Genomic DNA, 13861 nt, shown 5'->3' with positions numbered 1-13861 from the left:
GAGGGGGAAGAGGAGAGGAAAGGCAACTACAGAGGAGTCCCGGGACCGTCTTCGGACTTGTTATGGGCGACGTCGCAAACGTGTCGGACGCCGTCGGGTAGGGAGGGGAGGGGGGGGAGGCTGACTCCGCCCTTCCGCCCTTACGGCGCTGCTGTTTTTCCTCTTGATGCATTCCACAAAAGTGCAGGACCTGGGCCTTCGCTTGCCCATGATGTTTCCCCGGTGGCTGCCACGATGGGGGCTGGCTGGAGCTCACAGACAAGATAGTAAAGCCAGTTAGCGGCCTCCTCAGCGTGAAGGAAGGAGAGCTACCACGCCCCCACACACATACCCGCACGCAGGGGCCGCGGGCTGCCCGGACGAAGCAGCCGAGATTCTCCACAAAGGGGCAAAACACCTCTGCGATGAGAGGGGGAGGGAGAGAGACGACAACGACGACGATGCGCGCGCTGACAAAACACTGCCCACCTCGAGAGTGACACCGCCAAGTAAGGAGAGGCGAAAGGCCCAATGAAAGAAACGCTCCGCGAAAGCAAACGACAGGCAGCCAGCGTGAGTGCGCTTGCTTACGCGCGTGTGGGAGGGAGGGGGAGAGGAAGGGCCACGGTAGGTGATGCGTGCATTTACCGTCATACCAAGAGAGCGCAAGATAAGAATAAAGCACTTCGACAAACAATTGTATGTGTGTGTGTGTGTGGATGCGTAGTTGGTCACGGGGGTATGGGATACGTGGACAGGATTGTTGTTGCCGTTATCCTACTACGATCACGGTCGGTGATAGATTTGACTTCTCTACCTAACTGTACATGAGAACAAGAACAACCGAAAGGCATGGCAGCAACATCAACGGCCATCTCTGCGTGCGTGTGTGCCGACAGTAACCCTCATCCTCCCATATGGCAGCGGAAAACGATGAATATGCGTACATTATTGAAGCACCACACAAATGGGGCTTCGCCAGCCTTGTGTGTGTGTGTCTGCATGGGGGGGGGGGAGGGAGGGAGGGCGGATGGGTCGGTGTGCAGTGCATATCCTTTCTCTGTGTCTTCAGCATTGATGCAAGAGACATCCTACGGTCGCTCGAAGACGCTATAGATGAACTCCGCAATTTCGTCCACGTTCTCCAGCTGAAGGGCCGGTATGATGCGCCACGATCCGCGATCCAGAACGTCTTCGTCCTCGCGCCGCGTGCCACTGATGGGGTAGTTGCGGCTGTTGTGTGCGGTGGTGCTGCGACTGGGGTGCAGAGGGGTGGTTGGGAAGCTGTCGTCGCCTTTTCCCGCCTCTCCGTCGTGCGTGTGGGTGAAGGCCGGTGAAGATGCAAGTAGGTTGCCTGGAGAGACATGGGGGCTGCCGCTGAACAGGTTCACTGTCACCGCCGATACAGAATGCCCATATCCGGTCTTGCAGCACTTCTGCTTCAGTGCTGGTGGCGTTCCAACAGCGACGGCGGCAGAGCCACTCAGTGGCCAGCCCATCGTGTCAGAAGCGATGTCTGGGGATTCGAGGAACGTCGTGGCGGTGGTGCTGGTGTCCGTGAGGATCGAAGATGGGGCGGCTGCAGCACCAGCGACCGCGGGATCCTCTCGAGGCGGCGCGACCACCTTGCGGTGGGACCTGCCACCGCACTCGTCCTCCGTCGCCGGAGTTATGTGAACGCCCATCTCAACTCGTACCGGCATGTTCTCAGCCTCGACTGCAGCGCCAGTTGCACCACTGAGAGCGGCGCTCATGGCGCTTGATTTATTCACCGCCGACTCACTTTCCTGTACTCGTCGGCGCGGGGGAATGATCTGCCGTTGGGCTAGCATCTCCATCAGCAGCGGTGGCGAGCGTGAGCCTGCTACGGACGAGGTGGTGTGCAGGTCGAAGGAAGGGCTGCTGCTGAGCGGGGTTGGCGAGATGGGCTCCATCTGCGCGAGGGCGCGCTGCAGCTGCGACGGTGATTCGTCCAGGTTCGCCATCTGTCCGGACGGGCTCGTGGCGGCGGTGATGGGGATGCTGTGGCTATGTTTGTGGTCTGGGGTGGAATGAGCCCTGCTGCTGGTTTGAGTGACAGCGTCGTGTGTTCCACTGGAGGCACTGCAGAGGTACGATGGCGTGGTGGCATCAACGGCGTTCCCGGAGCTGCACCTATCATCACCATCGCCAAGCCGGGTTATGTTCTCCGACGATGTGGACTGTTTCGGCTGCGACTGCACAGCAAAGTGCTGACGCTTCATCACGGCAGCGTTGCGTCGCCAGTACTCCGCCACGGCGTGCAAGAGCGTGTCGTGGCGGGTGACGCGGCTGGAGAGGGCATCGATCTCAGCGAGCGTCTGCGCCTTCTCCGCCTCACGACTCGCGATGGCAGTGCGAAGCTCCTGCAGGATTGTGTGTGGGTCCTGCTCACCGCCCGCCGCTGTTACCCCCTCTGCCACAGCGGCGATGGCAGGCGCAGCGGGGCGTGGCTTGTTCTGGCGGGAGCTCTTTGGGCTCAGCTTTGTACTTTCCGCACGCGCGCTTTCCTCTCGCCAAGGCCGTGGCTGTGCCACTGCTGCTGAAATCGGCGGCGCTGCCTTCTTTGTCCCTGTCGCGCCCAGAAGGAGCGAGACAGGGACGAGTGCAGTCTTGGAATGTGGAAGTGGCATCGGCGGAGGTGGCAGAATGAGCTGCCGCTTACGCTTCCCTGGAAAGGGGTGGGCTGTGGAGGCTGGGGAAAAGATCGAAGTAGAGGAGTACGACACTGGCCTAGTGCGGACACCGCTCTTGTTAGTGCCGCTCTGGCAGCCGCCGTACGAGTCGACCCTGTCACTGCGGTGCCACCCCCTCATTCCTGCAGGGGCATTTGTGTCCCAGCCGGCTTCGTCCGCATCGCTATCTTCATCTCCCGCCACGCATGCGTGCGACGTGACCGTCAGGGTGGAAATGTCCTTCTCCAGCTGTATATTCTCCAGCAGCACACATGCCACAGCCTGCTGGAGACGATAGAGCTCCGCTGCCGCGGCATCCGCGGCGTCGTACTGGCGCTTTGCATCAGCCTGCGCCACCGCGCCATCCTGTGAAACACTCGTCACCAGTTGCTCTAGCTGCGCTGTTGTGAGTTTCTCGCCGTGAGCGCCACTGTAGTTCGGTGGCAGGACCACAGACCCGGGCAGGAGCTGCGAAGCGCAGCGGCGGTGCCCGCTGCGGCCTCTGCGTGCTGTCTTGTTAGTGCCATTGCTGTGCATCTGCAGTGACGCTGCTGTTGCTGTTGCTGGGACTGTCGAGGTGGTGATGCTGCTCCGAGCCACGGTAGTACCGGGGGCCAGAGCGGGGAGTATCAGGTGTTGCTCACCAACATGCGGCGTGCTCGCTGCTGCTGCTGTGGTGGTGGGTGGTGGCAGCGGGGAGGGGGCTGCGGCGGAAGGCAGACGCTCGCCTGCCGGCGTGGGGGATGCGTGCGAGTTCAGCAGCGGCAACGGGACCGATTTTTTGTGCCCAGCGGCGCCGCGGGTGTTGCCGCTTTTGCCTCCCAAACTCGCCTTCTCCGCGGAGGCGCTGTGTGGGGGAAAGCCAAAGGAGAAGTCGCTCTGCAGCAGCAGCTGTTGTTGCTGGGCGCGCTCCAGGGTGCCGGCCTTCGCAATGAGCTTCCGCCACGCCGCAGGACTGCTCAGGGACGTGGGGGACGACGCATCGGTGCTCTTGCATGCGTGCGGGGGCCGTTCTGGCGATGTAAGGGCGATGCGCGGAAGGGGTGCCGCGTGGCGCTCGCGCTTCTGTGGCCCTATAGTGACGCCGGTCAGCTGTTCATACATACAGGAGGGCCGTGGCGGTTGCCCGTGGCACGGTGTGGGTGAGGCAGGAGAGGCGCCGGGCGGCACCGGCGGTGCCGTGGTTGAGTTTGGGTCGTAGAAGTAGCGAAAGCACAGGAGCGCCAACGCGGCAGCCTCCGCATTCTCCTCCTCGCTCAGCACCACTGGCGCTCGAGACAGAGAGTCTGCCGTGGCGTCGACGGGGTTGTCTCCTTCTGCAGCCTCATTGGATGGAGTTGCCCGCGGCGGTGGCCTGGTGCGGTTCGACATGGCAGAGCGCAGAGCCTGCGCTGTGCGAAAGAGCCCTACCAACTCTTCAGGAATGCGAGCAGCGGGCTCAGACGTCGGGTGCTGCTGTGTCTTCAAAGGCGCATTCCCCGCCGTGTCGCATGCGACATCAGGTGCAGCGTCCTGAGCTGCTGGCGCTGCTGCGGAGGAGGATGGGGGGTGGGTGAAAGAAGTGGCATCAGGTGCCGTAAAGGCCGGTCCTGCTACTGCCCCCGCTGTCGATGACCTGCCCTGTGATGCGCCGCTCGAGCAGTCCTTCTTTTCAGCACCGTCATCCGCCTTTACTGTTCTCTGGCGCTTCTGCTGAAGCTGATGATGCGCCCACAACTGCTGGAGCAGCGCCATCTCTGCTGCCTCAATATCTGTCGCTTGCACATCCAGCTCCGAGTCGTCGTGGTGGTCGCTTCGCAGCTTGCCCATCATTGCGCGCTTTTCTGCGGTGCTACTGCCGTTGCATTGGCCTTGTCTACCGGGAGCACGGAGACCCAGCTGGGCCACCGCAAGCTCACCAAGACTGGAGAAGTACTCTTGCGTGAGGCGCTGGACACCGTCACACCATGCCTCCATTGCCATGTCAGCCATCCGAGACGGCACCTGCTCGCGCATCCGAGTTTTCACACGTGCGTGTGCCGGGAATGAGAAGGGAGTCGCTGATGGGCTGCCAGCGACCTCCATCCTTGTCATTGCCGCCGGCTCTGTGAAGCTCGTGCGTATCCGTGTGGGAGAAAGTGATTGACGAGTGCGTATGTCAAGGCACCCGCTCACAGGGATAAAACTGAAGAAAGCTCCTCAGAGAGGCGGGGCAGGGGGGAAGGGAGAAGGTGCGGGATGAGGACGCAAAGATAAAGGACGGGCATTTTGAGGAAAGGGAGGGGGGAGGCTCAGACGGCGAGAGGAGGAGGCCGGAACGACGTGGAGGTGGTGGTGATGGCGGACGAACTACGCACCCGCTTTCTACGAGAGGACGGTAGGCACACGCTGTGTGTCTACCACCGTCTTACCTTTCCCACTGTCTTCGTGTGAGTGTGTGTCACTGCCATACCGTGAGAGCGCGACGTCGCACCGCTCTCTCTCTCTCCCCACGCACTTCCCGCCTTACCAAACAGCATGAGCACGCGTGGTTCCGCATAGCATGTGTGATTTTTTGGGGGGGATGGGGGGTGGGCCTTGGCATGGAGAGGAGCTGGAGGGCGTTCATGGAGGAGTGAGCCGATGGATGATGGGGTGGGCTGTATAGCCACACTCCGATGGAAGCGTGATGAGCGAGCAAGGGAGCGAGCGAAGCACAAAGAGCACGTGAGGGAGGCACTGACTGAAATACGCGCTTCCATGCGCAGACGCAGAGGCGGGGATGCACCCACATTAGCCGAGCGGCTGAGGGTTAAAGGCGCGCGCCCACACAGAAGGGAGGGGGGAGGGGATGGCGAAAAGAGAGGGGCGCAGGGCCCTCCCCGCCTCCCCTTCTCTTCATCACACAAGAGGCACCTTTACCTAGACGCCCCCCCCTCCAAAAAAAAGCAGAGACACGACTAGGAGAATGTGGGCCGGGTGCGTGGGGGGTGGCCTTGTCGCCCTGACCTTCGATGTACCCCAGTGTGATCGGGGTATACTCCGCGCAAATTATACCCAGGACTGCAGCAACAGTCTTGACTATGGAGTGCGTTGCAGCGCTGCCTACTTACCACCCTCCTCCCACCGCCACCGCCTCCCCGACCTCCACCATGTTACCTCAGCAACCAGCAGAGACCACGACGCAGCAGGATCAGCACAACAAGGAGAAGGCTGGCGACGATAGCGCGATCGAGAGTGCGTAGTGGTATCGACACTTCCATGGCATCCACGCCCAAGACGACGCGCTGCGCAAGTTGCGGCGGCGCAACGGCATCATTTGCCACACCGGCTGTCACCGGTGATGTCGCGTCCGCTTCAGCTTGGAGGTCCTCGTGCACTAGGGACTCGAGACGCGTGTCATAGGGGTGGTCAGGCTCTGGTGGTGGTGGTGGCGATGATGCGGTCATCATCGGCACTCGCACGACTCGAGCAGGACTCACGTCGGTGAAGTAGCCAAGCGCGTCATCGCCTTCGCTTATCGCCTCTTTCGTGGCCGCTGAGGCGTCTCTCTCCTCGTGTTGGTGCGCCGCTGGACTGAGAATGTGCGATGGGTCATGAACGGGTGGTGTGGTTGACTGGAGTGCATTGGCATCCACTGTCGCTGCTGCGGGAGCGGTGGCGTGCGGATCCCTTCGCGGTGAGATTCGGGAGGCGGAGGTGCCAGTGCCGTGGAGGGCGTCGAAAGCGTCAGGAGGGGGAGTGGCCGTTGCGTCTGGTGGCGGTGGCGTTGGTGCCGATAGTGCCATGAGCGGCGAGGATCGCGTGCCCTCGGCTTGAGCGGTTGTCTCAGTCGCATCCGCGGTAGCGAGAGACGGCAACAGGGTCGATGAGGACGACGGCGTTGACTCGGGGGCGGCTTGCTGCACTTTTGTGTTCTCGGAATTCGCAGTGGCGCTTGCGGCTTTGGTCGTTGCTGTGGGTGGAAGCTTCGGCACCTGGGCCGCTTTCTCTGGCGAGATTTCTGGGTACATCTTCATCTCTGTCTCCCACACGTCCCTCGTTGTTGCCCCACATGTGCTGCACTTGAACGACCACGTCTCCTTGGCCCACGCCTCTTTGATGTCGACCGCCACCATCCCTTTTGGAAAGGCACCAACGCCGAACTCGTCCTCCTGGGCCATGAAATGGTGCAGGGCCGTCATGGTGAGTGCGATGTCGTACGTCGGCTGCCACAGCTCCTTGTGGTAGCTGCTAATTGTTGAGCAAATTTTCTCGTGCACGGCGAAGCGGCCGCTGCGGGTGAAGAAGAGGATGTCTGGCGGCTCCAGCGGGTAGGAGCGGGAGAAGATGAGGGCACCGTGGTAGATGCCGTCCTTGTACGGCAGCGAGTTGTCATCCCCACCTGGGCCACGCAGCGTGAAGTGCCATTCAAAAATGTTCGCCTCCAGCGGCGCGGCGTAGAACTCACGGACGCGGTTCTCAGGTTTTTGCAGGTGGCGGTACTCGTTGCTGAGTCGCTTGATGGCGGTGGATGCGTACGACATGCGGCGAAAAAATGCGAGGAGGGTTGTGTGTATGTGTGTGTTTCCGACTCCGTTCGAGTGTCGTGTTCAGCCGCCTTCCACCTTTCTCTGGTGTCCTTCGTGGACAGCGCACACCGGCAATGCTCCCTTCGTTATCTTCCTCGCGTGTGCTTGGCGAGCGCATGAAGCGCGTTACACGCGAGCAGGAGTTGGGGTAAGCACGACGATGGGCGTATGGGACGCCAAGGGGAGACGGATGGAGGGAAGGGAGGAATGTGTGTGAGGGCGAAGGGGGGAGCCATGGGGAAGGGGGAGGGGGTAATCTCTCCGTGCACGGAGACACACATGCACAGGGAGAAGACAAGAAATGAGGTCAAGTTGCGAGAAGGGAGGGAAAAGAGGTGCCGCACACGTGACGGTGCACGCAGGGATGATCAACGTCACCGTCTCTCCGTCCACGCTGCGCCGTCTGTGTGTCTGCCTCGCTCACTTTCCTACTCCCTCCCCTTGTTCATCAGCGCACGCTGTGCCTCACTACTAGTTGGCGGATACGCACACACACCCACACACAGGCAGATGATGTGCATGTGTGTGAAGGACTGAAGGCATAAATGCCATGATGTCTACTCAACACGATCTCTGCAGAGACTCACCGCTGAAGGAGGAGAACACAACAGAGAGGAAAGAACAGCGTACGACACGTGATGAGGAGCAGCGGAGAGAGAAGAGAGGAGAGGGGTGGGGAGTAACGATTAAGGGTGTTCGATACGTGCGTGGGCAGCGCGAGAGGCAAAGACGTGCATCGTGGAGTGATCTAAATGACATACACGTTTGCCAGCGCTGCGTTGCCCACACCACCACGCCGCCATCACCTATTCCCATCCCCCCTTTTCCCCGCTGTTTGCGCTTTTACGAGCACCCCCCTCCCCTCCTCCTCTCCACCCCTTTCCTCCCCTCCCCCACATCCACTGGGACAAGAACGACCATGTCGATTGGCCACACTCGTCAACAGCGCGGAGAAAAGCGAGCAACACAGGGAGAGAGAGAGAGGCAACGACCCGTGACAACGACGACATAAGGAGAAGCCATCATACACACACGCACACACCGCAGCCAATCATGGTCATACACGGTTCAGTCCACCGTGCAGTGTATATATATATGTGTGTGTGATTGTGTGTATGTGTGGGTGGGAGGCAGACATATCGCCTCTTGCAAACCTCACAAGAGGAGAAGGAAAAGAGAGAGAGAGAGAGCGGAGTACGTGCAGTCACGCAGACGGCTACACACACGTACACCCACAAACGCACGGCTAATGTACATGGCCCATTAAAATCGTGCGAGTCACGCGGAGTGAACACGATAAACTGAGAAGATGATAAGCCAAACACAAGAGGGAGAAGCGCAGGGCGTAACACCGCACGGATACAAAAGACACCGCTTCCGCAGAACTTCGCGCCACTGGCGAGGGAGAGAGAGAAAGACAGAGGTGGAGGGAGGGGGGGGGGGGAAGAAGGTGATGTGGGTTGCTGGCAGCTCCGGCTAGTGGAATGCGCTTCCTCAGCGCCCCGCCACTATGTGGGGAGGACAAATGCCGCCGCGCCTTCGCCACCGCCGCGGGTCTCGCTTACCTTTTAAGCGAGCCTTTGGCCGGGACCAGACATCGTCCCACTACCCGCGACGGGAGTAGCACCGACGGGACCCTGGCCGAGCTGAACTCCAACATCTCTTTTGTAGAAGAGAACACACGCAGAGATTACGCTGCTCGCAAGACATGCCGTGACACCTTTTTGCACCTCCTGCGGGTGTGCCCACGCTTAGTGGCGGGGGCCCCTTGCTGCGCAGTTTGCGTAGACAGCGCCACCCCACTTCACAACCTCCGGGCAAAGTGGCCTGTCGGTAGGCTTGCCTCCTCACAAGCCGGGAGCCGGGATGGCCGCCTGGCGACACGTCGACTGGAACAACATTCAGAGGAAGCGGAAAATCCACACGGCAAACGAGAACAGCACCTGCACGGAGCATCGACGAAACAATGGGCAAGTGTCGTGCAGGCCCAGACACCGAGGGGGAGGGAGAGGAGGAGGAGGAGGAGAAAGTCATGGCCGCATGTGCGGCCGTCACGAGCGCAACGTCGACACACAAGTGTGCCGTGTCTTCGAGCGAAAGGGGGCACAGAGAGGAAAAACTGGTCTTCTCGCCTTCCCACCGCGTGGCGGAGGAAGAAGAGAAGGGAGAGGGGGCAACTCCATGAACGCCGACCGTGCGCCGTCGCGTCTTGTTCGGCATACCCGGCGAAAGAGGGGGGAGAGGGGGGGGGGAAGAAGGCGGGAGTCGGGCTGGCGGCCGTTTTTTCCAAACTCTTCTCAAGTCGGTGGTGTTTTGGCGGGGCGGGGCTGTACCACCTCAGCCCACATTGTGTTGCGCAGGGGTGTGAATAGACGAGGGGGTAAAGGGGAAGAGGGCCCCCCTCTCCATGCAAACGTAATCGCCCCTGTGCCGCCCTGTCCGATCCTCGCTCGAGATCCGTTTACCACTACTAAGCGACACGCACGGGACCAGCACTCACCCATCCACCCACCCACACACACTCACATCTACATAGCTGTTCACAAGCGTTTTTTTTTTCCATTTCTCTGTTCTGTTCCGCTGCCTCCCCACCCCTGTACATCTAAGAGGGAGGCAGCACCGAGAGACAGAGATGAGGTGAGGAGAAAGGCAGTGCACGGAGAAGATAAAGGGCACCGTGGGTATGTACATCAGCGAAGACAGGGAGGGGGGTCCGAGAGAGCGAAGGAGAGAGAGAGGGAGAGATGCAGTGAGGGCGGTCGACACTATGTGTACTGAGTTCGGCATCTGCAGGAGAAGCCTCCCCCCTCTCTCCCCAGTAGGCATCCGCCATCATCCATCGTTCCACATCATCGCTTGTTTGCCTTGCGGCTCGTTGGAAGTGGGCTTCTGTTGGTGCCAGTCCTGAGGCGAGCGACCAGCCTTTGCTTAGAGATGCCCTGCACGATGCGCTCTTCCGTCGAGTGCAGGCTCGATAGAAAGGCTGGTGTGGCGGCGGCGGCTGCGACGGCGGTGGCCGTGAAAATCGGCTTCGCGCCATGCGGCGAGGATGTCGCCAGCGGTTTGTCGTCGTCGCCTCTGCATTGCAATGGTGGGTAGGTACGGCTCATACTGCGCAGTGGGGGCAGTTGGCAGCCGTTCTTCTCTCCAAGGGCCCCGGGGATGGTGGAGCTGGGGTGGAGCCCTCCCGCCGTGGTCGGCGGCCGTGGGTGGGGGTGCGGCGATCCGGCAGCCCACGGTCTCGGCGGCAATGTCGTCTCTGTGCCGAGGAGGCCCTTGGAACTTCTGGTGCGAGCACAGGAGCCTGTCACTGCTGAAGGTGCAGTGGCTCCCAGGGTGGTGAGCATCGGTGGGGTAAATGAGGCGGCGCTCGAGGCGGTCGTGGTCGGCCGTGCGCCAATGCCCTCCTCTATCAGCTGCCGGTACTCGAGTAACTTCTGCGAGCGCTGCTGCGTACGTCTGGAGAGGTCCTCCTCGGGGGACACAAAGTCCACACCAGCTTGGCGAAGCAGCTGCTCCGTCGGCCGAAAGCCCTTCAGCTGCAGTCGAATGCGCTGGTCGAGCTGGCCGAGCTCCAGTAGCGCCTCAGCCTTCGCGGCCTCCCATCGCTGCTTTGCTTGGCTGAACTCCTTTGCCTTCGGGTTTAGCGCGTCCATGGCAATCTCCTGCTGCAGTGTGTAGTACTCAATCTTCTTCTGGATTTCTTCGGCATTGCGCGCCTTCTTGAAGTGCAGGTCTCCGAGGGTGAGGTAGAGGGCGCGGAACTGCTCCAGTCGGTCCTTGCGAAGTGCTAGCTGAGACTCGCTGAGGTGGCCTTGCAGTACCTCGCAGACGAAGGCCTCGACGTGATGGCAGCTAAACTGCACAGCCCCACTGTATTGACGAACGCCTTCGACAACCGCCTGCAGGTTGCGCTGCGTTTCGGCGAGGGCGGCTGACCGGGCATTTGCAAAGCAGGCAAAGGCCGCCGCGTCCTCCTCCCTCTGCCGCTCCTGGGCGACACGGCTAATCCAGTCGTCTACGAGGAAGCATTGGGCCTTCTGCAGGTCGCTCAGCTGCTTCTCCAGCTGTGCCACCGCACGGTAGCACGCCATCTGCTGATCGGTGTTCGTCTGCCAGGCCTTCTTCCATGAGTGGTGGTATGTTGACATGCTGTTGCGCTGTCGGTGACGCGCCTGTGCCACGGTTCGCCGCTTCTCCTTCACCCGCTCCACATCCAGCGCGACCTCTGAGAGTTTGCTCGTGTTCTCCTCGATCATGTGCGTCAGCTGCGTCGTCAGCAGATCGTGCTGCTCTAGAAAGCCCGTCAGCGGTGCGTCGACACACCTCTCTCTGTACCTCAGCATTGACGCCTCCATCTCGTCGTATGGCCCCGCCATCGCCTCAGCCAGCGACGCCTGCTCGTAGTAGAGTTCCTCTGAGCGCTGCATATCGCCGTTCGCGATGGCCTGTGCTTGTGCCTGCTGCATCTCCTCTGCATCAAACTTCATGCGTCGCAGCCTCTCGCGCGTGCTTTCGTCTACCTCCTCCAACGTGGGGTTCGAGAGAAGATTGTTCAGCTGCCAGAGCAGTGGCTGCGTCCAGGTATGCAGCTGACGTACGAGGGCCATTGGCTGGCTGCCGCAGCAGGCGTAGTGAGAGCCACGCGTAAAACGGTCCTGCAGCGCAGCGAGGCTGTCTTGCATGTTCTGAACAGCGATAGGGATATGCTGCCACCTGATCTCGGCGACTTGCACCCCGATCGTTGCCACCCCGCCAGTTTCTACTCTGCTAGTGGTGGTGCTGATGTAGTTGCCATTGCCCTGATTATTAGCCGCCGCCGCCCTCAGTTGTGCTTCGTGGCCGAACAGACGGCACCGCTGCATGGCAGCCAACTGGTGCTGTGTGTCCTGCAGCTCTCGCACCGCTCCAGCGCCAGCAGCTGGCGTCGATGGGGAGGGGTTGTAGAAAAGCTTTGCGTACGCCTCCAGAACGGTCTCGACGTTCGTGCGCTGCCGCTGCTGCGCCATGCCAAATGAGAGGATGTCTCTTGGGCTTCCGGCGGCTGAGTCGTGCTTGACGTTGGCGTTCACGCTACCCGCCGTCTGACCGCTGCGGGAGTTGTTGTCGCTACCACACCTCTTCACAGACTCGGCGTCGCGACTCTCCACGTTGTCCTCACTCCAGTTTTCCCTGTCCACGTCGTGGTCGTCGATGCCTCGCAGCGCGGGTGGTGCAGCTGGGATGTTCAGGTTTGCTGGTGACTGAAGTGGCAAGAGCAGCTCAGCAGGAGTAACGCGCAACCCGCAGAAGCGCGTGAAAACGGCGTCGCTGGCGAGTGCTCGGTGCTGGTGCAGGGACGGGGAGGCCTTCTGCTGCTCTACACCCTGCTTGCCGTTGCCACAGAGAGGGGCGCTACTGTCGCCACTGCTGGCAACGTCTGTGCAGCTTGAGCTATGCTGCTGCGAGATAACCCTCCCGTCTTCGTCGGCATGCGCAGTCGGCGTAGTTACTGGCGCGAACATCGGCTCACCCATCTCGGGGGAGGGGATTAGGTGTACCTCGATGACGCGCTGCGAGGCCTCCTCGTATTGCTGCATGAGGTGTCGAACACGCCGCAGGTTGTCATGCAGTGCGCTAAGTCGCTCGCTGGCACCTGGCGGTGTTGTTGCCGTCACACTGGACACCTGTGTCGCTGCCATGATCCCTGTTGGAGCCCCGAGCTCGACCGGTGCAGCCCCGAGGGGTGTGGCGTTTCGCAAGGTTGCAGGCATGTTCATCGAGCGCGCCGTTTCGGATGCCTTTAAATGTGACGGAGTAGAGACGTGACTGGTCCCAGTGCTGGCGACAGCAGCTCGGATCGCACCTTCCAACACTGCGAGCTGCGCGTGCGCTGTCGAAAGCACGGTTGGTGTCTGCAGGGTCGGCGGGACGTCCTCGTCGTCCGCAGCACCAGAGGCTACATCACCACTGCCGCCGGCACGGGGGTTTGGCGCTACCACCGAGGACGGGGGCAGAGGCATACTTCTTGATTGGAACGCGAACCAGCACAGTTGCGTATGCACAGAGCGAGAGATGTAAATATACGCAGTGATGACGATGGATGCGCTGCGGTGCGTTCGTTTGTGTGGAGGACGCAGTGTACTGTCGATCAAACTACGCAACGGCGCAGCTACCCCCTTGGTGCGGAGGGGTGGGGGGAGGGGAGAGAGAGGGAGAGAGAGAGAGGTGGAGGTGATGACGGAAGGGGGACGGGGGGGGTAGGGAGCAGAGGGCAGAACCCACCGTGTATTCGCCCCCCCCCTCCCCCCGTTTGCACGTCTGCTGAGGTGGTGCCAACGTGTTTGACACTCTCCGGTGATGAAAAAGGGGAGGGGGAGGGGGTGGGGGGAAACGTCGTAGACGTCGTGGGGTGATGTGTGGCATCGGTGTTCCTCACATCCCCTACGTGCTGCCGCCACACACACCCACACACACACACACACACAGAGGAGCTGACTCGCGCCCCCCTCGTATCGCTCTCACACAGTGGCTTCTCTGTATACGACGCAGGTTTTTACTCGGAGGGACTGGGGGAAAGGGGTGGGAGAGCTTACCAGTTGCTGCAGTCTGAGGAGTCGTTTGATAGCCTGCACCAAGCCTTGCATGAAGGCAGCTCAAGTTTCATACCTATAGACACGC

The 13861-nt window shown here is 61.0% G+C and overlaps 3 protein-coding genes across 3 annotated transcripts; all 3 read right to left on the bottom strand.

Moving 5' to 3' along the window:
• Positions 1-1070: 1070 nt before the first annotated feature.
• LPMP_050920 (hypothetical protein) lies at positions 1071-4745 on the bottom strand (the record flags this gene model as incomplete). The annotated part of the gene is made up of 1 exon (XM_010705553.1): positions 1071-4745. The coding sequence occupies one exon, from the start codon at positions 4743-4745 to the stop codon at positions 1071-1073; it is 3675 nt and encodes a 1224-aa protein (XP_010703855.1).
• Positions 4746-5785: 1040 nt separating this feature from the next.
• Positions 5786-7156, bottom strand: LPMP_050910 (ubiquitin-conjugating enzyme, putative; the record flags this gene model as incomplete). Its single annotated transcript, XM_010705552.1, has 1 exon — positions 5786-7156. The coding sequence occupies one exon, from the start codon at positions 7154-7156 to the stop codon at positions 5786-5788; it is 1371 nt and encodes a 456-aa protein (XP_010703854.1).
• A 2894-nt stretch (positions 7157-10050) lies between these two features.
• LPMP_050900 (paraflagellar rod protein, putative) lies at positions 10051-12960 on the bottom strand (the record flags this gene model as incomplete). Its single annotated transcript, XM_010705551.1, has 1 exon — positions 10051-12960. One exon carries the CDS (start codon positions 12958-12960, stop codon positions 10051-10053), a length of 2910 nt encoding a protein of 969 aa, XP_010703853.1.
• Positions 12961-13861: the final 901 nt, after the last annotated feature.

Source organism: Leishmania panamensis, assembly GCF_000755165.1.
Source record: "Leishmania panamensis strain MHOM/PA/94/PSC-1 chromosome 5 sequence".
In the NCBI taxonomy this organism is placed as follows: domain Eukaryota; phylum Euglenozoa; class Kinetoplastea; order Trypanosomatida; family Trypanosomatidae; genus Leishmania; species Leishmania panamensis.
This window is presented reverse-complemented; position numbering and strand designations above follow the sequence as displayed.